Consider the following 24,448-nt stretch of genomic DNA (forward strand, 5'->3'; position numbering starts at 1 on the left):
GTCAGAGTTCCAGCTGCAGGAGCACTTAGACAGGACCTATCTTCGTATCTATCCTCCGTCAGTTCAAGCCCTTTGTCCCTTTGTTCCCACATCTTCACCTCACCACCACCACCACCACCACCACCACTACCACCACCATCCTGACATACCACCACCGAGCCATTTTTCGTCCTCCCTCACTTATTACCTCGTATTATCCCCCAGCGAATCGTTCTTGTCTTAATTATCAGTATTATATCATTATTCTCGCGCTTGTGCTAGCTTAATAGACCCTCGCTGCGGCAGTCCTCACGAGGGGTGGTATAACCTGATAGTCCTCCCTTCAGCGTCTTCCTTGTCCCTGGCCTTTGATTCTTTCAGGCAAGGACAAGGAAGGCATTGAGCAGAGAGTAGCAAGGAGGTAAAATTTCCTGGTATAAGGGTGAGGTGTGTGCAACATGGAGTCAAGGGAATGGGATGAGATGACAGAAGCTATGGTGAGGAGACTGAGAAAGGGAGGTGAGCGGGACAGGATTGCAACATCGATGTCAGGCGTAATAATTCAAGTGAGATGGGAGCTTATGTAGTGTCGCCTTGTCTCAAAGGGGCGACGCTCAGCCTCTCGTGTAAAGTAACTTCAATTTCGTGCTTTCTTTTATACCAAGGCATAAAGTGTGACTCCAAACCTTGCCTTCGTGAATTACGTGCTGCCGGACAATTCGAGAATGGCGGAGTAATGAGATAGTGTTGTGGAAGATGAGCCGGAAATATTGTGCTTGTTTGATAGTCATTTGGTCAGCAGTCGTGTATAATTCGCCCTGAGCTGTGTTATAGTTTGCTGTGTTGTCAAGAAATCAAGCACTTAAAGACAGAACCACATCAGAAGGCACAGTCGGTTAACGAAGCGCCTCACACAGAAGGAACTCGCAAGCCTCATCAGAAAGGGGAGGACGAAGCTGGAAAAGAATGTTAACTCGTTGGAAACTCTTACCAACTTTGTAAAAATATGTCTGTTGAGCACCTCTTGCCTGCAGCTCCTCTCTCAATCACCACGTCCCCTTCAGACAAGGAAAAAAAAACAAAAGAAAAACACTAGCAAAAGTTTTCCTTCCTTTAATCTTTAATACCACAAGAATCCAAAATAACTTCACAGAGCTCCACATCCGCAGTCCTTTAAGGGAAGCTGATAAAGAGACCCTACACAAAATGGCCGACACCACATCCCTCGTCAGTTCGTCCCCTGAACACCAACTGAGGTACATTATTATTCATGAATACGACGACCAGCGAAATAAGTCTGGCAAACCGAGAGCGTGACGGGACAGTAAATGGCATGACAATAAATACCTTGAGACCTTTCCCGTGGCAGAGTAAACACATCCACGTTCACAACAGTACTAACACTCATCAAACACTGCATGCTACTTTCTTATAGACTCTTCACACTCACCGTCGTTACTCGAAAACAATTTAAACTGACTTAGCTGTTTATGTTGCTACGTTTGTCATTTCTTAGACTCCTATTCAGAAACACTCTCACCGCGTCTATTTTCAAAGGCCACATGACTAGCCCAGTTCTCAAAAGCGTTTTTCCTGCTTAATAATGTAGAAATCTTAATAATATGTCACTAGAACCGTAAAAAAACACCCTTTAAAACTTTGTAACTTCAACTAGAGTCTTTTGAAAGTAGTGAAGGAGCGGAGAAGTGTTTCAGAACATCCTTAATCCTGCGTCTATCATTGAGGCGCCGACTGGAATGGTCAAGGAGGAGAAAGGAGGAGGGAACAAGAGAGGTAGTCCCAGATTACTCTATTTGATACGTGATGACTTTCTCTCTCTCTCTCTCTCTCTCTCTCTCTCTCTCTCTCTCTCTCTCTCTCTCTCTCTCTCTCTCTCTCTCTCTCTCTCTCTCTCTCTCTGTACTCCAAACATTCATAGGAATTTTCTAACAGTACACACACACACACACACACACACACACACACACACACACACACACACACACACACACACACACACACGGGTAAATTAAGTTTTTTTATCGATTTCGCATGCATCTGATATTTGTGTGTAATTGTGTGTGTATGTGTCAGAGAGAGAGAGAGAGAGAGAGAGAGAGAGAGAGAGAGAGAGAGAGAGAGAGAGAGAGAGAGAGAGAGAGAGAGCGCCTCGTCCCCTACCGTGGTGAGGAGTGGGGCAGGTCAACCCCTAAGAAAACAGTGTTACATTAGGCCAGTCTTGGGGGAGCCTCTGGAACAGCCTCGCCCATCGGGAAACACTCGCCCTCCCGCTCCACTTCCTGCCCGCCCCTGCTGCAAACACACGCCGCTGGGGAGAGGCCGCCTGTCCTCCACTCCTGCTGTGTGACCCGAGCACACAAAGGAAACGTTCAGAGTGGGTCGTCAAACAAACGGCGCGTCACTCAGCCTCACCCGCAGTACGGTAACAATTATTATTTTCATACGAATCACGGGGCTTCACGATACTTTCTCTTTACTGTGTGTGTGTCGCGTCACGAGGCATTGCTAAGGAGACACTAGCTGAGAACTGCCAAGCGAGACTCCTAAGGAAACGAGCAGAAATTGTGTTGATTACGTTTATTGTGTTATGTTTTATTGTTCAGCCTTTTCTCTTTCTCTTTCTCGGGTATTTCCTCATTGCTTGCCGCCGCGCGCGTGTTGGAGATGGAAAGTTAAGGAATCGTTATAAAGTATTTTTTCTTTCTTGGATTCTGCTATGCATGTGTGGGACGCGGGTAGCTGTGCGGGATTATGGTTGTTGTTTCTGTTTTTGTTTTTGTTGTTGTTGTTGTTGTTTTTGTTTATTTGTTTTTTTCTTCGATAATGTAATCCGAATTTATTTCATGAGTCTCGTCATGCGTTCATCAATTTCTTATTAATTCAGCTTTAAATCAGTATAACGTAGCTATGACTTCATTTATGTATTCATGTATTTACTATAAACAAGATTTCTGCATTTATGTGGCTGCGAGTAGAGTTGCTGAGTATGTGAGCTGTCTTTGCTATAATAGAGTGACCACTGAAGTAGTCCATAAAGAGCGGCTTCAGAAGCGTGGGGCGGAAGAGGCAGCGCAGCATGGCGGGAAGGAGAGGAATGAGTGTGTGAGACGACGGAACTGCCTCCGTAACTGAATGACAGCAAATCTTCCTCGTCTTGCTCTATGGGACGTGGAGGACATTTTCTCCTTCCATGTATTCTGATAAGGATGAATGACGGATCAATTTTAGGCGTGCTTGGAACTGGGAACCATGTAAAACAGTTGCTGAGGAACAGACAGCCTGCCTGCTCTGTGGGGGGAACCTTTACATCCAGGAAATGAGGTGCCGAAGCGACGTGTCTCGTGGCGGAGGATCCTGCAAGACAGCCTGTCAGAGTTTGCAGTAACAACGTCAGGCTGTCGTGATGCGAGAGCTTGCAACACCTTAGTCAAATATACTTAGTTTTGGCGCCAAGTACTTAAATTCTGAATGCGCATTTGAAAGCCACTACGAGTATTTACTTCCCCAAAGCAAACCTTGACAGGAGAGATTCTGTTCTTATGGGTTTATATTTGAAATGATAAGGTAATTTTACTCATGCCAATAATAATTTTACCCAGAAGTGGCAACAACGGAAAACATGTGATATACGTACGTACATTCTGTCTGATTTGAACACACACACACACACACACACACACACACACACACACACACACACACACACACACACACACACACACACACACACACACTGCACCGTATTTTACAACTTGACAGCAAAGTGAAAGTCAATAATTGGATTTTATAATTTCAATTAGAAAGCTATTTATCTGAAATGGTGTGGCGGTTTTAAAGCGTTTCATTCTGTTCTGTTTTGTGTTTGACTGCGCTAACTACACGGGTATTTACGGTGTGTGTGTGTGTGTGTGTGTGTGTGTGTGTGTGTGTGTGTGTGTGTGTGTGTGTGTGTGTGTGTGTGTGTGTGTGAATGCTTCCGTTTACCCTATTAGAAAAGACGCCGTGTCCCTGATAAGTAAAGAAGAAAAAAAATCAATTCTCATTTTCCATAACAAACTGACGAGCTCTCTCTCTCTCTCTCTCTCTCTCTCTCTCTCTCTCTCTCTCTCTCTCTCTCTCTCTCTCTCTCTCTCTCTCTCTTTCTCTTACTCATCCGCACATCCTTTTTTTTTTTATTCTCTCTGCCGCTTATGTAAATTCAAAAAGGAAGAAAGAATGTGTCGGAAAATATGAAGTGAAAATCCGATTACTTTCTGAGGTAGTCCTGTCTTACAAACTCGCATACAGTATGTGTGTGTTTAGAGACAGGCGAGCAAGGGACTTAGGTAGTGCAGGATGAAGGCCTAGAGAGAGAGAGAGAGAGAGAGAGAGAGAGAGAGAGAGAGAGAGAGTTGCATATTCGTGGTATTTTCGTTATTCTGGACTGCAGCATTTTGTTTATGTAGATCAATGTATTTGGCACGTTTTTTTTTTTTTCTCTCTCTCTCTTTTTTCACATATCTGAGGGATTGTTGTATTGTGAAGCTGTCCTCAATAAAATAATGTTACTACTACTACTACTACTACTACTACTACTACTACGGCTTTGTGTGTGTGTGTGTGTGTGTGTGTGTGTGTGTCCCCGACGGCCGCACTGAGCACCTCATCATGTTGGCATAAAGAGCTCGGCTTACCCTGCTTCCTGTACGCATTTCCTTGCCTCACCCTTGACATTCTCTCTCCTCCCTTCCTATACCATCCTCAACCCCGTCACTTTCCGTTTCTCTTCTCCCTTCGTGTCCTCTCCTTCGCGGGCGCTATCCTACCCAGTCCTTTCACCGTCTCAGCCAGTCACTTTGAAAAAATACGTTCTTGCAGTCACAGCCTCCTTAAACAAACAGGATGCAAGATTGAATGACTATTTGATTGGCTCGTCTTCCACGTGTTTAATTTCTTAACATCCCTTTTTTTTTTAGTTAACTTTCTTTATATTCCTGAGATTCTTTAGTTCTGATTCAGCTTCTCCACCTTCCTCTGGCTTGGACTGTTGCAAGAGAGTAGTAACTAGACCTGTAGATCTGAATTAGCCACTGTCTTGATTGAAATTCATATCTGCTTACCTTTTAAGGGCAGCTTAGCCTTTTCTTTTCTTTCCCTTTTCTCTGTAGTTCTTACCAGCCTCCTCCAAACAAGCCCTTATTGGTATATCTTGTAAGTATTTCATCTCCCTCTTTCCTGCAACTCATCTTTTACGGAACTGAACCCTTTTTTTTTTTTTTTCTCTCCCCTTATTGTCCTTACCAACTTCCTCTTTTTAGTATATGTTGTAAGTTTTTCCTCTCCGTCTTTCCTTCGAAGCTTTCATTATCTGTTTTCGTTAATGAGGGTCATGTTCCCGTTTTCTTTCCCGCATGTGGTGTCAAATGACCTCGTTGCGATGCTCTCCCCAAAAACTATGATAATAACAATAATAATAATAATAATAATAATAATAATAATAATAATAATAAATAATAATAATAATAATAATAACAAGGGGGATGGATGGGGAGGAGTCTTCTCTTCTTTATACCTTACTCTCTCACTCTTCCACCTTAACACTAGCGAGTATCTATAGAACAGTGCAGTCCATTCAAACAGACAACCTCTTCAGTCAGTAAGCGAGCATGATATTATTAGAAACCTCTCTTGTTACTTTCCTTTATCTTTTATTTTATCTTTTTTTTATTTTTCTAGTCATATTTTATCTCGATCTTTTTTTTTTTAATCAGTTTCTATTTTTATTCTGTTTTCGTATTGCCGTGTGTGTGTGTGTGTGTGTGTGTGTGTGTGTGTGTGTGTGTGTGTGTGTGTGTGTGTGTGTGTGTGTGTGTGTGTGTGTGTGTGTCCCCTTTTGCTCACTCATCCTTTTTTTTTTCCGGCAGTTCTCTTTCATTTTTGTTTTTTACAACTTTTTTGTGTCTTTTTATCATAATTTCCTCCTTTTTTCTTTTTCTTTTCACTCTTACGCATTTCGCTCATTTTTTTTTTCCTTCATTTAATCATCATTAGTTTTTTCCCTCCCTCTTACACTTTGAACTTCACCTCTCTCTCTCTCTCTCTCTCTCTCTCTCTCTCTCTCTCTCTCTCTCTCTCTCTCTCTCTCTCTCTCTCTCTCTCTCTCTCTCTTGTCGCAGTTAAAATTTTATATGTATTAATTCAATTCATATATGTGTGTGTGTGTGTGTGTGTGTGTGTGTGTGTGTGTGTGTGTGTGTGTGTGTGTGTGTGTGTGTGTGTGTATTGGTGGAGATCTTCTTTGAACCCAAAGGATGAATGTGCAGAGATGTGTGTCTTTCCAACGGGAGCTGCGACAGATCCACGAGACGAAGAGAAAGAAAAAGAAAACAGGAAAAGAATTATTAGAGCTTATGTATTTATGTTTGCCTGATAAGCGTTCCGTATTCAATTTAGTAGTAGTAGTAGTAGTAGTAGTAGTAGAATCATGCCTTCATTTCTGTTTGTCGTTCCCTCCCGAATCGAAGTATTTTCCTCTTCCTTATGTACGTCTTTTCATAGTATATCGCCTCCTCCTCCTCCTCCTCCTCCTCCTCCTCCTCCTCCTCCTCATAAACCTCATAATCCCCCTCTTAATCCTCATTTTTGTCTAATTCTAACCCAGATCCACTCTTTCGCCCTCCACTAATGACAGTTACCTGGATTTGTCGTTGTCTGTTTACGTTACTTTTCATTTTGAGTTAGAGAGAGAGAGAGAGAGAGAGAGAGAGAGAGAGAGAGAGAGAGAGAGAGAGAGAGAGAGAGAGAGAGAGAGAGAGAAACAGGTAACTAACAGAAATTTATTAAAGTGAAAATCAAAAATTGTCGTATATATTCAATCATTCATCACACACACACACACACACACACACACACACACACACACACACTGGCCATTATACTACTCCTCCTCCACCTCCTCGTCCGCCACCTCCTACTCCTCTTCCCCGCCTCTCAAAAACTAATGGCGGATCGATGGCCAACGAATCATTTGTGGCACTTGGTCGAGGCCACAAGTAGGTGATCGAGAGCGTGATGAGGAAAGCCTTCATCCTCCCCATAGTGTGAGCACGAACCTTGCCATTCATTCCTGTCTCTGATAAACTAACCCTACCAAGAGAAAGAGGAGGAAGAAAAGGAGGAACATGACTCTCTCTCTCTCTCTCTCTCTCGCTGGTCGTAATGTGCAGGGATGGAGGCAGCTCTTCCGGGAACATAATGACCGTGAAAGTGGTAACAGGACTGGAAGAAAGGCGATACATGTGTACGTAAGGTTTTGTGGGCCAGGAGAGCAGAGTCCTTTCCTCCTCCTCCTCCTCCCGTCTCCTTCCCGGCTAAACCCCGCAACTCTGCCTACCTCTGTTTTCCACCCCCTATTGTTGCTGCCTGGATTGTTTCAAGGGACGAGAATCCAGGCAGCTTAGGAATTAAACTGGCTTTTGGTGTTGGTGGGGAGGGGAGGTTATTTTGGATCTTTCCTTATTTTTTTTTTTTTTTTTTCGATTTTCCTCTCTCTCTCTCTCTCTCTCTCTCTCTCTCTCTCTCTCTCTCTCTCTCTCTCTCTCTCTCTCTCTCTCTCTCTCTCTCTCTCTCTCTCTCTCGCTCTCTCGCTCGCTCGCTCTCGATCTCGACCTGCCCTTAATGTATAAAAAATTAACAGTGTTTGTAGGGCAAGCACGAATGAAGGAAGCCTGGTAGTGTCTGTGCTGCAAAGGCCTCCCACACTGTGGCACACGCTGGTGACGCTGCATCAATACAACTTCCTGGAAAGCCTTACGCCGCCTGGATGCGCTGGGTGTTGTAAGTCCTCGTCCATGTACACCAACTGCTAAAAAATAAATCCAGTATATTCCTAATAGAAAAAAGATTTTCACAATATTCACACGAGATATTTCAACGGAAGAGAAAATGGAGCGTCGATTTCAATGTTTTTTTCTTTAGTGTAATTTATCCGATGAGTGACGTCAAGAAAAGATCGTATGATAAGTAAAATGAAAATTCCTAACATTTCAGAAATCCGCTTCATCGTCACCAAATTGCTCGTACTTCTTAAGCTTATCAACAGACGACGGTGCTCCCATTTTGATAACAACTAGTGCATGCGAATATTAAGAACATCTCTCAGTGTATTATATTGTTAAGTTTCTTTGATTTTTTTGCATTGAGTAAAAAAGAAAACGCCATGGAATATGCGAATCACACCATGACAGCCGCAGTGGTGGGCAGATGAAAGTGTCGACACAAGCCGAAAGGCCACACATTCACCATCAGTATGAGAACCACTTGGAAGGATTTAAAATTTGTTTGAAATAAACGCCGCGTGAGAAACTTGAGTAAAGTGAAATAGCTTTAGGAAATGAGGCTTCAGGCAAAAAGAAAAGAAAATAAAAAATACAGGCGTGGTGGTGGTAATTAGATTATTTCAGGGAAGGAGTAAAAATAAAACGAAAAAAAGTTTGATGTTGGGGTAAGAGCGTGCATGGCGGTGAAGGCAAGTGTGGCTGTGACTGGTGATGACAGGCATTCAGGAAGAGAGCCTGGAGCACAGTGGTGAATACAAGAATTGAGTAAGGAAGGGAGTGCGTACAGACACTGATGAAACGAGTGAGGGATGAGTGAAGTGTGTCTTGTTGATGTTTAGTAAGCGAGTGAATGTAGCAGGTGTTGCCTCGTGTGTGTGTGTGTATGTGTGTGTGTGTGTGTGTGTGTGTGTGTGTGTGTGTGTGTGTGTGTGAGTGTGATCAGTATTGCCTGCCTCGTGTTTGACATCCGTTCCATATTCATTAGTCTTAATTAAAGGCAACACAGGAATTAATGAGGGAACTTTTGTAGCAGAGAAAGATGAGTATTTGAAAAACATATATTTAATTACGGGTGAATTCCTGCCTCGCGAAAAATGAAAACTACAAGGTGAGAGGAATTTCAGTCTTTTCCTTTCTCCTTTTCTAATTTTTTTCCTCTCATTTCTTTTCTCTTTCCTCTTACCATCCTCATTCCGTCTTTCCACCTTCTTTACCATCTTTTATTTCTTCGTAGTGTTTGTCCTTTCCTTGTTTCCTTCGCTCCCACGCTGCCTCGTCCCCCCAACACCCACTACTAAGCTGCTTCTCCGTTTGTTACGATGACTTTTACTTTGTTCCCAGCTCCGATGTGTGTGTGTGTGTGTGTGTGCTTTACTTTTGGTCTTTGGAAACACATATATACACTCCACAAGCCCCGAAAGTTTGAATACAATGTCTTATTTTTACTCCTTTTTTTTTTTTTTTCTGTCCCCGGGTTGAAGTTTTGTTTCCCTTAAGCCGGCGATCCTCTCAGGCGCCGCGAGGACTTAAAAATAGAAGTTTTGTTGTGAGGGTTTGCTGTACGTCGATTGTTTTTCACCGCCGAAGGCAACAAGACGTGTAGCGATGGTGGAGGAGCTGGAAATTACACAACAGTATGTTTGCCCTAGGTGCTCGCATCGTGGAAATTATTATTGTGTGAGGATCGTGTGTCAAGTGTGTCAGAAAAAAAAAAAAAGAAAGAAAACGTGAAAATTAAACACATGGAACTTTTATTTGAAGTGATGCTATTGAAGAGACGCAAGTAAGCTTCCATGCATCATTTAAACACTTCTATACACAAGCAGCTTCTAGGAAAGATTATTATATGCATAAGTATTACGTAGTTGGTATCGTTCATCACTGCAGCAGTCGAGACAATGGACACATGGTCCATTCACCTGTTCATGTCCCCCGTCTCTATTTGCTGTTATTCTGTTCATCATACTTATATAGAAGTTAATCAGTCTTCAATCTTTCATCCCATCCACTCGTAAGCTCTGAAACTCTCTGCCTGTTTCTGTTTTTTCCCCCGTGCACGCCGCCTTTACAGCCTCCCATAGGCCGCCTCGTGTCAGGGAAGCACGCACCACGGCAGGAAATAAAAAGACTACACCAAGCGTCCGGCATTTCATAAGCGCGTGCATGCCTCAGTCAGTCAGTTTGGCCGGCTGACTGACGCGGTGTGGTTTATAATTATGTTTTTGTGGTCTGTTTGTGTAGATATTTGGGTGACGTGGTCTGTGTGTTTGGGTGCATTGGATCATCTGTTTATTTTGCTGGCTGGTTTGCTGGTTTGTTGTTGTTTTCGTAGCTGGCGGGATCTGTCATGCTTTGATAGTCTATCTCGCCGATTTAGTTAGCAGGCTGGACGTTACCTCTCTCTCATTAAGCCGTGGTACTATAGCCCGAGAGTTAACAGGACGAGGTGCCGTTAAATGGTAAGTAAATAAAACCGAAAGCATGTTTATGGAGGGAGGTAAAAGTTGACAGTTTACATTGATAGCGTACAGTAAAGACGTAGTGTTCATGAGACCTGGGTTCTGATGCTGCCATTGTTGAGCCATATCAGTCAACGGTTTTGTATCACCTACGTACACATCTACTGACCACTGATCTTAATTCAGTTTTCCTTTACAACTTCTCCCTGCGCCGTCGTCTGCGCCTCGCTTTGATGTCGCTTTCACTTATTTATTTATTTATTTCTCGTTGTAAGAGGAGCACTGGCCAAGGACAACAAAAGAGCGAAAAAAGCCCACTAAGGTGCCAGTCCCAAAAGAAAGATCAAAAGGGTCATCCAAAATTGGAGAATAAGTGTCTTGAGTAAAATTAAAGAGAAGTAATAAGAGAGAACAATAATAATGTGTTTCTCAAATCATTATTCATGAAAGACGTCAGAGGTATCAGTCACTCTAGGCCGGCGTGGACGTCATACTGTTTACCTGAATACGGGTCTTGTTTTCCTTCTCCGTAAGCCTGTTACGTTTCACCAAAAGCTGCGAGATGGAGGTGGTTCTTTCACCGTTGATCAAAGGGTGAATGGCAGTCAGTGAAGTCCGATGTTTGTCTCTCGCCACACGAACTCCCTACCTTCTATAACAAGGTTCTCGACCAGCTAATGTTTTTTTTTTTTCCTTTCCTCTTTGAAACAGACTAATAAGCTCCCGCCATCTCACTGATTCTGGATGCCTGAGAAAATGTGTATTGTTAATTATAATCATTCTTTTGCCTTAATTGAACTAGCGCCGCACGAACGTAACCAGCTGTCATTTTTTTTTTTTTTTCCCTTCGCGGAGACTTTTTTGTTTCGTATGTTTTCATCGGCCCCATAAAGCATCGAATTCAGCTGAATGTATTTTCTACGTTTACTTTTTTTTTTTTCTGGGTGGGGAGGGGGGACTCCAGTGACGGGATTCGACGTGGTGCGTAGGAAGAAAATAGAGAGAGAGAGAGAGAGAGAGAGAGAGAGAGAGAGAGAGAGAGAGAGAGAGAGAGAGAGAGAGAAAGAGCATAGAGGGGTCCCTTTTCAGACTAAGGATTATTAACAGTCGTGTTGTGTGTGTGTGTGTGTGTGTGTGTGTGTGTGTGTGTGTGTGTGTGTGTGTGTGTGTGTGTGTGTGAGTTCACATAAGTCATGAGCAAGGAAGAACACCCTCAAAAGAGACTCCAAGGTAAACTATCCAGTCAGATCTGAGGAAGGTGTTCGTACACTATGAAGGCCTGGTACTTACAGTCAGCTGTGTCTTAGAGGAGGGTCAGCATTCAGAGGCCTAGGTAGCGAAGATGAGTGTCACGGTCAGGTTCACCTCAGTGGTTTATACTTTGTATATACTTGTACGTACATACATCATGTAAGCACCGTCAAGTTGCCTTTTGTAGTATATTGCTGCTTTGTGTCAGTTTGCTTTCCCATCTTCCTCCTCCCCTTTTCAACCACCGACTTCCTTCCCTTCCTCCTTCCCGTGCTCGTAAAAGCTAAAGAGCAAGTCGCCTTTCATCAAGACTTCCAAGTTAAGGTTGTCCTCAAAGTGGCCGAGACTCCAGTCACGGCGAGCAAACGCTAACTCGTCTTTCTGGTGTTTGGTTGCAATTGAAGCCAGTTAATTAGGTGTTCCTTCCCTTAATTTAAAGAGAAACAGAGTACGTGATTTGCGTCCATGCTTACAATTAAACATATATATTCCCACGAGCTGATTTAGGTGTTACAGACATGCAGACAAGGGCAAAGGTCACACTTCTCGTCCCTCGTGGAGGTGATGCCCTTGTGTTATCCCAGACCCTCAGGCAGGACCATCACTCCTCCATAAGCCTCCTTCTCTTCCCGTCGCAACTTTAAAGCAAAGTTGGTGCAGCCTTTGATCAAGTGTCTAGACCTTCGTATTTCATCTCCCAGACAATTCTCGCCTCACAGTTTGACGCTGAGAATGTCTAGTCACTTTAGTGGGTTGGCAGACTCGCGGAGGGCGGGCAACAACATGAAAAAAACTACGAGTAAGGTAGATCAGTATTTTTTTTTTTTTTTATAATCATTATTGACAATCCAGCATACTCGCTGCCGGTTTAGTGGTGGTTGTCTCAGCAGTGTGGCGTGGTAGTGTTGTGCTATGAGTGACCAATCTTGTCCAGCCGCTTCCTTCATCGTCTCTCCCAGCTGTTATCCTCAGGAGGAGGTAAGAACACTCAAGGTCTGTTTCTTAATGATGTATACAAAAGTAGAGGTAGCAGCAGCAGCAGCAGCAGCAGCAAAACAATAACACGTATAATATGATATCTACTGTACAATTCAGTATAATATAGTTCACAGTAATCGGGTATGCAACTCTGCATCTCACGCTCGGTTCTCCACCAGAAATATATACCCGCCTCGCATGATTATTTTTCCTCTTCCTTCTCTGCGGATATCGACAGGGATCAAAAGGAGTGTCACATGTTCGGCGGGAGACTAGCTGTTGCTCTCCCTCCTCGAATTTTGCTCCCTGCTGCAGGCATGCTCGTACTGTCCTGCACCCATGGAGGTATGAAAGGCTGCACCACTCCGCCTGATCCACGCCCTCACTCCTTATCGTCACCTTGACCAGCGAGCTCCTCCAGAACTTAAGGATTTCCTGAGCTTTCTTAAGTGGAGAGTTTCATGAACCTTGCTGGATTTGCACTTTCATTTCTTTCTTTTCCTTTACCTGTCACATGTATAGTGAAACTGAATGTATTCTATATATTCATCTGTTTGTCTCGTGACGGTCGATACGGAACAGGAATAAAGTCACATGCATCACTCTTTGCAAGACATAAAAAAAAAAAATCAGAACTTCTTTTGACCGTCCTGTGTTTAGAAATCGTCTTTTTTCTAATACTAAGACAGCAACGTCCACTGATATAAGATCAACACTCGCATGCCCTTCAACTATCCCTATGAGAGAGCAAAACGTTTCAGAGTACTGCCTCAGTATTCTGTTTTCCCGTGTGTGAAGATCGTCCTTTTTCTAATATCTACGAACTGTCCCCCACCAGACGTATCCTGGAGGTACATTCGGCGGACGAGTTCTACACCGTGATGGGTTTACTGACTCGAGAGATGCTGAGCACAGGCCTGATGGACGCCAACAAGCTGGTGCAGGTCAGTGGCCGTGAATGCTGGGTCTCTCTCTCTCTCTCTCTCTCTCTCTCTCTCTCTCTCTCTCTCTCTCTCTCTCTCTCTCTCTCTCTCTCTCTCTCTCTCTCTCCTTTTATCAGCAGAACGTCAAGATCAGCAGCTTTCACCATTATGGCCATGGTCTGTAATTACCTCCAGGGAAGGTTTGGTGCGGCTCAGCGACAGGTGCTACTACGGAAGAGAGAGAGAGAGAGAGAGAGAGAGAGAGAGAGAGAGAGAGAGAGAGAGAGAGAGAGTACACTAAAGCTAAAAGGGAAGGAGTTATGATAGTAAAGAAAATGAGGAATTAAAAGAATAACCAAGTTACACGTAGAGAGACATAGAAAAGAAAAAAAAAAGGTTCCTTTCTTACCTGTAAGAATATTGACGTGTATTTGTATTTCACACGCACAAAATATTTTCATTTGATACGTGTTGCAATGTGTCTCGGCCAAACGTTATTAATAGGATTTGCACTGATGGAAATGTAAATGCATGAAATGTGAAAAGTGACAAAAAAAAAAATAACATGACGCCACAAGAGAGAGAGAGAGAGAGAGAGAGAGAGAGAGAGAGAGAGAGAGAATCACGTAGTTATTGTATTTCCCAGTTAATGTACAAAAACATGGTGTATTATTTTGCGATCGCTGTTTCCATCTCTCTCTCTCTCTCTCTCTCTCTCTCTCTCTCTCTCTCTCTCTCTCATAATGTAACAAAACTTTAGAATTCCACCATGACAAGATCGCAATGTTGTTTCAGCCTAATCTACACTTCACTCTGTTTCTTCCTCCTCGGCTTGACTCAGAAATACAAGTACATAGGAACATAATGAACAAAAATAATAGTGACTAGAGATACGTGCAAGGTAAGGAAGGAACAGAGGGAGAGGGCGGAGCCATACGTGTAGCCTCGTCCTGCTGGAGTAATACATCCCGTAAAAGCAACATTCTTTTTCATTAAGCAGACGTGAATTATGCAAGGTCTAAGCCGCAGCGCCGGGAAATTTTCAAAGTTGATAAACTCGGCAAGGAGAGAGCTACTTGAAATGGTGGTGGTAGTGGTGGTTGGGTGTGAGGCGTACTCGTGGTGACTGATGGTGAATGTGGTGGTGGTGATGGCGGTGATCGTTTGGTGTGAGGTGTACGCGTGGTGACAGTCGTGGTAGTGATGGTGGTGTGATGGCTTGGCTGTGTTTGTTGGGTGTGGTGGCGATAGTGGTGATCATGCTAGTGGTTCGCGTCTAATACGGATACAACTTTTTTTATTAGTATGATAGTATTCCTTAGGAGTCTGCTATTCTATTATTATTATTATTATTATTATTATTATTATTATTATTATTATTATTATTATTATTATTATTATTATTATTATTATTATTATTATTATTATTATTATTATTATTATTATTATTATTATATAGTAATGCAAACATCTTTCCTTAGGCAAAATTGAGTACCTGAGGTTTTCTATGTTGAACGCTATATATTTTTTTCCCCATGCAGAAATAATTGATAAAACGTAAATCAAACTTCACCACAGTACTATGTCAGCTACTATATATAACGCTGCACTGCTCCACACAGACAGTGGTAGGCATGGCCCCCTTCCCCTTCCCTGGTCTGGCAGATCTGCGGGACAAGTACACCTACAACATCACACCGTGGACGCAGTCGGTGTCGTCTGTGGCCAAGCGGGGACTTCGCCTCTTCTATTCTGACGACGACGATGATGATAATGATGAGGATAACCAGACCATTGCTGTTGCCACTGCTTTTGGTCTGTCCGGCATCTTCAGAAAGAGTAAGTACATGTGTGTGTGTGTGTTCTTACATATATTCAGGAAGAAATATTATATCTAGTACAATTACAATCGGGTGTAAGGAAGCATCATGCTCGTGTTATTTGTCAGGGATACTTCTTGTGTTGATGGAAAGATGCTATATTGCAATTTCAGGAAAGTTTATTAAAGCTTTATCAGCTCTAGTACATAATAACACAGTCTTTTTTTTCTGTAGATTCTCTCTCTCTCTCTCTCTCTCTCTCTCTCTCTCTCTCTCTCTCTCTCTCTCTCTCTCTCTCTCTCTCTCTCTCTCTCTCTCTCTCTCTCTCTCTCTCTCTCTCATTATTGTGCTCAACATTTCATTAATAGTGAACTTAAATTAACTTGGCTTATCCTCCCTTTTTTATTTTATTTTTATTTTTTTTTATTTATTTATTTATTTTTTTTTTTTTTTACACTGTCTCAGCAGCCACAGCTTTCTCCTTCTGCTCCATTCTTGTGTCCAGTGTTACTGTGCTCCCTCAGTATATTATACCAAATATGTATTCTCTCTCTCTCTCTCTCTCTCTCTCTCTCTCTCTCTCTCTCTCTCTCTCTCTCTCTCTCTCTCTCTCTCTCTCTCTCTCTCTCTCTCTCTCTCTTGTACCTCCTCACATAATTTTCTCCACTATCATACCATATACTACCTCTTTACATCACACCCCGCTCATAATTCTTCACACCATTCTCACACCAGTCTCTTCCATCCTCCCCTCCACACCATCTTCTTGTCGTTGATTCACACCTCCCCTCTCTCCTCGTTCCCAGCTGCCGAAATTAACCGTGGCTCATCACCTGTTGGGGGAGGTGGCCCTGTCATGTCTCCTGGTGGTTTCCCTGCTGTGTCTACCCCACCCCCCCGCCTAGCCCATGAAGGAAGGGAGATCACTCGTCCCAACCTCGACATCTCTGCTCTCAAGAAACAATACGCCCGCCTGAGAGAGAGGCAGAAACAGGCTCACATCATTCTCACAGGTCAGTCTGTACTCTGCCTATGCACTCACTACTCAGCTTACCTCTCTCTGTATTCTTTAAGACTACATAAATACTTTTAAACCTGAAGGAGGACCCACCCATCTGCTATTATGAATATCAAAAGTTTTTAACAGAATTAACTTTATATTTATGCCATATGCTCTCTAAAGATTTTTAGAAACACTGATTCAAAATCTCATCCTTACAGCATCATACTAAGAACTACAGTTGCTTGACAAATCTTTATTCCTTGATATTTATAGCTGGAAATGTTGTGCAACAACATTTCCAGCTTTCATGAAATGAAAGAAGAAAGCTATGTTATCCATTGTACAAGAAAACCCTCTCCATTATAAACACAGCTGCTTTTCCAGTCAAGTTAAATGATGGAAGAAATTTTGATTAAGGGAGAGACTAATGGGGGTCCTCTGCAACCTAGAGGCAGTCAGCAGACATTACATGACCAAATGAAATTGGTCATTTCATTTGTAAATTAATGTGAATTGGTGTTTCAATGAAAACTCATAAACTTTTAAAGTTTTTTTTAGTAGGAAGGTCACAGGAAAATAGCAACTTTATTGCAATGAATTAATGTTCTCTTGCAATATCCATTAGATTAAGATTATTGAAGAGAGAAGACATAAAAACAGATGCATGATAATGAATGAGAGGTGTAAGTATATTATTAGGATTTGATGCCTGTTATGAGCTATTTAAGCATTGTTTATGTATATTCTTGTTTCCTCTGAACAACAAACACAAGCCTCTAGCTGTGTCTTATTCTTCAGCTTCCCAGCAGCGGGTGAGCTCCACCCTAGGCAGCGCAGGAATGGTTGGCACAGGCAGCAGTGGGCAGCGGGGCACACCACTCACCATGAACCATCTACTGCGGGGCAAGAAAGCACTGACCTCCAAAACAAAAAGGGTGGTACCACAAGGTGTTATCCCTGTCATGAAGCCCAAGAAGAAAGTAAGTTTGGCCTCATCCTTTCTTTTGTATTGAAATGTTATAGTCACTTTGAATTAGCTAATATTATATTTAAGAATATCAGAAAGATTACAAGAAAGGATAGATATGGGTGAATATGTGGACTGTATCTATCTGGATTTTAAAAACCATTTGACAGAGTTCTCCACCAAAGATTAGTATGGAAATTACAACGTAATGGAGGAGTTCCAGAAAATGTGATAAAATAAAGATTTTCTGGAGGGAAAGAAAATGAGACCAATACCATTTTTAATCTCTTTAAATGATATAATAAAAATATTGCTGAAGGTAGTTACATGAATACATTTGGTGATATAAGATATAAAGAACCTATAAAAGATATGAGAGAAATTATGAGTGTGTGAGTGAAGCAATAAATTATTGACAGATTTTAATACAGATAGGTGTTATGTCATCAAATTAACTAGAAATAAGAGAAATAGTATCTTAGCAACAAAACCGTCAACACCTACAGAACATATTACAATAGTCTTGAGGGGAATACCAGTGACATTCATGTATAACAGAACTTATGTCACTGTCATCAAGTCCTCAAATATTTTCATGAAATTTGTCTGTAATGTATATATTTCAATTTCTGAATGTTATCTGATCAGCAATATTGAATTTTAGTGTACTTACATATATGTAATTAGATATATATGTATATCTAATATATATATAGTGTATATCTAATATCTATATGAAACTTGTTGATGTAGCTTGTCAATTTATAGGTAGAACGTAAGCTGAGTGATTCAAGCAGCAACCGGCCAGCACCTCAGCAGCCCTCAAAGCAGCATTTGTCAAACCAAGGCATCCCCCCTCATGCCCACTACCAGACCTTGAAGTGCCCTCCTGTCTCAGAGGGACCAAAAAAAATGGAGACCCTACACTGGAAGGACACTCCTAGGAGGGATCGCCGAGCATCTCTCCCATCAGGGGTCAAGCTTCTGGAGAATTCAAGCCCTCGAGGAGTACTGGACGTAGCAGTAGAAATGGGTGAGTTAGTTTGGCTTTATTCAAGCCATGTTGCAAACTCTTTAAAGCATATTTTATGTCTAATGACATAATAAAAAGTTTTCTTTCTAATGCTAGTCTGAGTAACTACTACAAGATTATCAGAAGCTTTAGATGCATCTAAGGTAGAGCTAGGGAACTCAGCTCACTTGTCATACAAGGACTACAGAAGCATTTGGTAAGACCTGCCTTGGCAAGCACATATAAGACTTGAAAATTCAATAAATCTAGGAGTTTTTATTTTTTTCATAAAAAGCATATATTGATATGAAGTGCATCATAATAATACTATAAATTTTGAAGGACTATGGGATAGACAGAATATAAATGGCAGGACAGATACAAATTATTCATCATTGGTTTTCATCAGCTACTTGTCTGCCTGTATTGAGGTGATAGTGTTGGACAAGCTCCCATTGTGGTCATTACATGCATGTTAGCACATGCTGAGTGGTGAACATTCTACTTCCCATTTGTGTACTCCATTAATTATTGCATCTGAATAATTTTGTAGACTTACAGTCTTTGAGGTTTCTTAGCATTCTTAATCATTTTGCACCATCTAGAATTTCTGAGATTAATTGTATGACTGGTAGTGACTCTGAACTTTTTAGACAGTTAGACGTTTTTATTTACTTCCTCTTTAGAGCTACAGATGATAACTTAGATATATTGTAAATGCATGTTTATTTATAAAATAAAGTAATTCTTTATGTGCTACATGAAATACTGTACAAAACTATGCTGTTATATCAGCTTTATGGAATCTTCTTTGTTTCTTGTTACAAGTTTTCATTCTGTTTGCTCCCAGATGATGATGAAGGTGATGGTGACAGTGGCAGCAGCACATCTACTGAATTATGTGATGATGATGAAGAGGACAAACTAAGTGACCTTGATCCTGATACAACAACTGATCCTCGCCCTGCCACCACCTCCCCACGTCTTGAGACTGTCAAAGAAGACAGCTGTGTACCCTCAGAGGTTGAGGGCAGTGCTTCAAGGCAAGCAAAGGAAGATCAAAACCTCAAACCAGTGTCTTACAGCTCCCCAACCTCAGATAAGCAGGGACCAGAAGTGTGTAGTGACCCAACTTTAGGCACAAACAATGTAGAATCACAAACAAAGGACATCAATCAAAATCAACCAAACACCCAGAAACTGAAAAGCAACCAACTCCATTCTGAAAATAAACTTTTGTTGAAATCCACCACAACAGAGACAACCAAAAGTGATGATACCCTCCAGGGCTCATCTGTTATGAAAACGTCCAAGGACCAAGAGAACGAGACTCCTATGTGGGATTTAAAAGCAGGAATCCCTCTGGAGGATCTCCTTGCCAGGAAAAACTTAACAGCAGCTGAAATTATTGCTAGAATACCATTTCCAAGTGATGTTAGTTTCATGAAGAATGCCTCTGAACTAGCTGCTAAAAACAGTAGTGTCTGCCCAAAAACTGAAAGAAGTTGCTCTCCTTCCAGCAGCTTGCACAATGTTACACCTGAACGCTCACCAGTGGATAGTCCTCTTTTTAGAATACCTTCTCCAGAAGTGATTCATGAACCTTCTTTGACCACAAAGGCTTCTCCATGCACCTCGCCTTCCAAGTCACTCACTTTCTCCTCGTCACCATCACCAAGAGATTCTCCCGTCAACAAGGCCCCCAAAACACCTACCAGATCCTCCACAGCATCACCAACAGAGAATGAGAATTTTACAGGTTCTATAAAGTGGTCACTTACAGGATTACCTCCTATTTCCTCCTCTGACATCATAATGGAGGCATCTCTTATCCCACCCAAATCTCCAAAGATCACAGTTGAAGATGACAAAAGTAATGTTTTTGAAATATATGAGGGGTATTCTGGAACAGTAACTTCTGTGAAAGAGTTTGATGAAATTACAGAAGAAAACCTTAAAGTGATTGATTTGCCAGAAGAAAATACAACAAAGACACATATTCATCCCTCACTCTCTATGGATCAGTTAATTACTGTCAGTGAAGGTGAAAGTTGTGTGACTGAGAGTGATATCAATCTTGAAGAAAGAATTCGTGAAATTTTTGGGCAGGTTACCAGCCAAGATGAAGAAAGTGAAAGCATTATAAATTCTAAAGAAACAATGAACAGAGATACTGTGACTGAAAACATTGATGAGGTTTCCATTATTAAATGCTCAACAAATGATAGTATAGAGTTTCCAGACTTTACTTTATTAAATAACTCAAAGCTGGAAGTAAAAAGTGATGAAGAATCTGACCCACTAACTCCAGAGGTGTCTGCATCAGAATCAGGATATTTGTGCCTTAATAAGATTGATGAGCAGTTGACATGTGTCTCAGAAGTGGGAAATTTTGATCAAAATAAAATGTGTGAAGAACCTCTTGCAGAAACTAAAGCTGCTGCTGATTCTCCATTAGTAAATGGAAATGAACTGGTGTCAGAAACATTATCTACTACTGAATCACCAATAGAAGAAAGAAATGAATTAGTTTTAGAAACATCTAACTCTGAATCCCCAGTTAAAAGTATACTAACTACAATTTCAGGCACTAGTTCTTGGCTTTCTGTTATGTGTATGAGTGTTTGTAAAGACGTAAATTTCTCACCAGCTGCAAGCTGTAGTAAATCTATAATGACAAACACCATCTGTGAGGATCAAAATAGGATTGTTAGTATGTCACCTGGTATGGAAGTGTTACCTGTATTTTCTTCAGTCTTTAACATTACAAATACTACACTCTCACCTGCACAAGTTGAGTCACATTCCGAACTGTCAGTGCCAAGCAAGAGGGAGTCTCCAGAGCTCACTGTTAGTGAATCAGAGCTAATCCTGGAGAAGGAGGGGAGCAGTATTGAGCCACTAACTCTCATTGGTCTGAGTACTGTGTCTTGTGTAAGTCCTACAACGCCTAGCAGGTCATCCCCAAGGCTGCCATCTCTCTCACCTGTTCACCCTGAGGCAAGAATATCAGAATTCAGCCATGTGGGTTTTCAGAATGAACTATCCGAGTTTAGAAAGCAGCTCAATACAAGTTTCAAAATCTCACCTGTGGAAAGAGATGATGTAGTGTCTTTACTTATGGTAGACAAAGAAAAATATGGACAGAATTTCAAATTTGATTTGCCAACCTCATTATCTAATGAAGAACCCTCTTCACTATTTCCAAGTGAAAATTTTTCATCAGTCAAACTTTCAGTTGTTGATTCAGTTTCTTCACCTAAGAATAAAACAGATGGTGAAGCTGTATCTTCCTCCTCACACACAGATGGGGTATCCCCAATATGTTTTACAGTGGGTACTGTTTCTCCCCTTAAAACAACACCAACCACAGACACGACTGTGACATTCTCCTTACTGACCAGCCAGGACATTTGCTGTTCTCTGGCTGGCTCTAATCTGAGAGGTTCTCTTCCTTTAAATCTGCTGTCTCAGGAAACTTTGGCTAATGTTATTAGTGATGACATCCCAGATCTAGAATCTTCTAATAACCAAGTGAAAGTTACCTTGCAAGAAAATTGCCAAGCTACATTAATAGAGGCATGCACTGAAATGACTGAAATTAAAAGTCCATTGAATGATTTCACTGTAGAAAGAGTTCTTCCTCCATTACCTTCACTTGAGGAAAGAATTTCAGCCATTCTTGGAACTAGTACAAAGATGCCACCATTGGTAACAGAATGTGATGATAAAACACCAGAGGAATCACAAACAGTGGCTGATAGAGGTGGATTGTTCTTTATCAGATCACAGTCAGGTTTCTCATGGCAGCCAAAGGCAGCTCAGCATGTAGAAAAGGAGGAGGAAGAGGAGGAGGAGAAAGAGAAGAAAGAAAAGGAGGAGGTGGAGAAGGAAGAAGAGAAAGTGGAGGAAGAGAAAGAAGAGCAAGAGCAAATGCAGGAGCACAAAGAAAGTGATGTGAAAGAAGAGTGGAGCGAAGATAATGAACTGGAGAAGAAAGAGATCAAGAGAAATGAGAATGGCACTGAGGAAAGTGTGTGGAAAAGAAAAGCAGAAGAAGAGATCAGCACCAATCAGTCCTCCACAATACTTACTTGGGAAGAACAAGTCTCTTACCCTGTTGGACCTCTGGAAAGAGACTCCTCATTATCAGCTTCTCTTGAAGGCAGGCTTTCTCTTTTTACCAATACTGAATATGAGGAAGGTGAGGTATTTTGCAGTGAGATTAATGAAGGAAAAGATGTTAAGTACTCTGAAGATAATGATAATGAAGCTGAGACAGAGACAGATTTCTTTAATGGCAAAGATCTTAGTTCTGAAGCAATCCGGCAGAGACTATGGAGAGGTGTAAAATCACTCAGTCTAGATGCTGATGTTTCAATGGACCCTGATGTTTTCTGTTTCCTCATAGAGCAAAGCTCAAAACACTGTAGGAAAAACAAAGATGAAGACAGGAGAACAATGCCAAAGAGAAGAAACAGTGAAGTAGCTCTTCAAGAGCTTGTTAAAGAAAACACAGAAATTATTGAAAGAATACTGAAGCAAAAATCTCTTGAAAGTGCCACATTAGGGAAAAACTATACCCTACCGAACACCAGTGATGGAGAATCAGGATCACCAAAGGAACCAGAAAAACAATCTGGACTTTCTACATTTATCAAATTATTAAGAGAGAAGAGTGAGCGTGAATCATGTCCTGAGCCTGAATCTCACAAGACTTCACCCTCTGACATGGCACCCACCACCACTGAACCACAAGATGGAGCTGCAAGCTCTGATAGCAGCATCAAAGTCTTGGGAGTAAAGTCCAGCAAGCAGATCTCTCCTCCATACATGAAAAGCCTTACACCTGAGAAAAGATCTGTTTGTAAGAAAGATGAGAATGTCACCATGTTAAGTCCAACTCAACCAATCACCTTTAATCCTTTTCCAACCAGAAATGTGCCACGCCAACCCAAGGAAATAACCGTAAAGTTAGGTCTTTACAGTCCCTCCAAGAAAACAACCACATCGTCATGAAAATCATATTGTTTCATCATTTCATTAAAAACTATAGTTTTTGCCATGTATATATGAAAATATTTATATACAATTGTTCTTAGGGCAGCAAATTTTAACTCTACACTCAGATGCCATAACATGACAGTGTATGTATTTCTAAACTATGAATAGTTTCAGTTCAGAATTTCCAGGTGATAGTAGAATATAAGCATTGAAATATTGGTGCAGTGAAAAATGGGAGTATCAAAACTAACATGCCTGTGTGAAACATAATAGAATGGCTCTGTATTTTCTAATGGTGATGTTAAGTTGGAACATTAAATTTTGAGTGAATTTCTTCTAGTGAATCTGTCTACAAACTTCCATTATGATTCTAACCTTATAATGTTTTCAAGGCTGAATCGGCTAATAAATATTATGTTTTCAAAGCTGAATCACTGATAAATTATAGACCACTTGATGGTGCTGTAAAGAATGATGAGGTAACTGATGGAGGTTAAGGAGCATTGAGAATAAATAGGAAAAAAAAAAGAATATGCATCAATATATTGTGAGTAAAATCAATTTGAAGTTTGGAAACTGAAACTGAAAATAGTATTGCACATGTTCAACAAAAGAGGACTACATCAGACTGAGCATGAAAAATGTATTCTGATACGAAACTCATAGTGCATGAATTACAGAGGCAATTATATATAAGTCTTAGGATGTGATATGGCCTAATTCTGTAGTAAATTAGGGATGATGGCATAAACATATAAACAGAAGGTCTGAAGACTGTTCAAATATATATTCATAAAATAAACATTGAAAAGTTGGAGAATTATTATTGTGTTTAAATTTTATTTGATTATTAGAAACAGAATACCCAAGGGCGTGTTCACACTAGGCAGTTTCACCCGCGCAGTTAAAACCGCAGCGGTGCAATGCATTTTAAGTTAATGCAGGCATTCACACAACTGCGTTTTTTCCTCTCGCTGCAGTTCCGGCGCAGGTCGAGGTCAATCTTCCACCTGCGCGGAAAATGCGCTGGTTGATTTACATGCATTTGAATTGGAGCATACACACTTAGTTGTTTAAAGGCCACATCGACTTCCTGAAGTAATTGAAAAATTAGCCTCCATTGTCCCTCAACTCTGGGTACAATATCATGAACCATCCCATGGGTTAATCTGTCATGTAGAAAAGGTTGAATCCAGTGTTGTCTTTTGTCTCCT

At 41.3% G+C, this 24,448-nt stretch overlaps 1 protein-coding gene across 3 annotated transcripts in view; it reads left to right on the forward strand.

The window, feature by feature from the left end:
* Positions 1-24,048, forward strand: part of LOC135111175 (uncharacterized) — a 177,563-nt gene extending 153,515 nt beyond the window's left edge. For all 3 annotated transcript variants that reach the window (XM_064024242.1, XM_064024243.1, XM_064024245.1), the window contains 6 exons: positions 13,344-13,449; positions 15,051-15,267; positions 16,055-16,261; positions 17,050-17,231; positions 17,987-18,251; positions 19,081-24,048. In XM_064024242.1, coding sequence (XP_063880312.1) covers positions 13,344-13,449; positions 15,051-15,267; positions 16,055-16,261; positions 17,050-17,231; positions 17,987-18,251; positions 19,081-23,249 — 5,146 coding nt within the window. In that variant the 3' untranslated portion in view covers positions 23,250-24,048. The remainder of the gene's footprint in view (positions 1-13,343; positions 13,450-15,050; positions 15,268-16,054; positions 16,262-17,049; positions 17,232-17,986; positions 18,252-19,080) is intronic.
* Positions 24,049-24,448: the final 400 nt, after the last annotated feature.

This window comes from Scylla paramamosain, chromosome 21, assembly GCF_035594125.1.
Source record: "Scylla paramamosain isolate STU-SP2022 chromosome 21, ASM3559412v1, whole genome shotgun sequence".
NCBI lineage: Eukaryota > Metazoa > Arthropoda > Malacostraca > Decapoda > Portunidae > Scylla > Scylla paramamosain.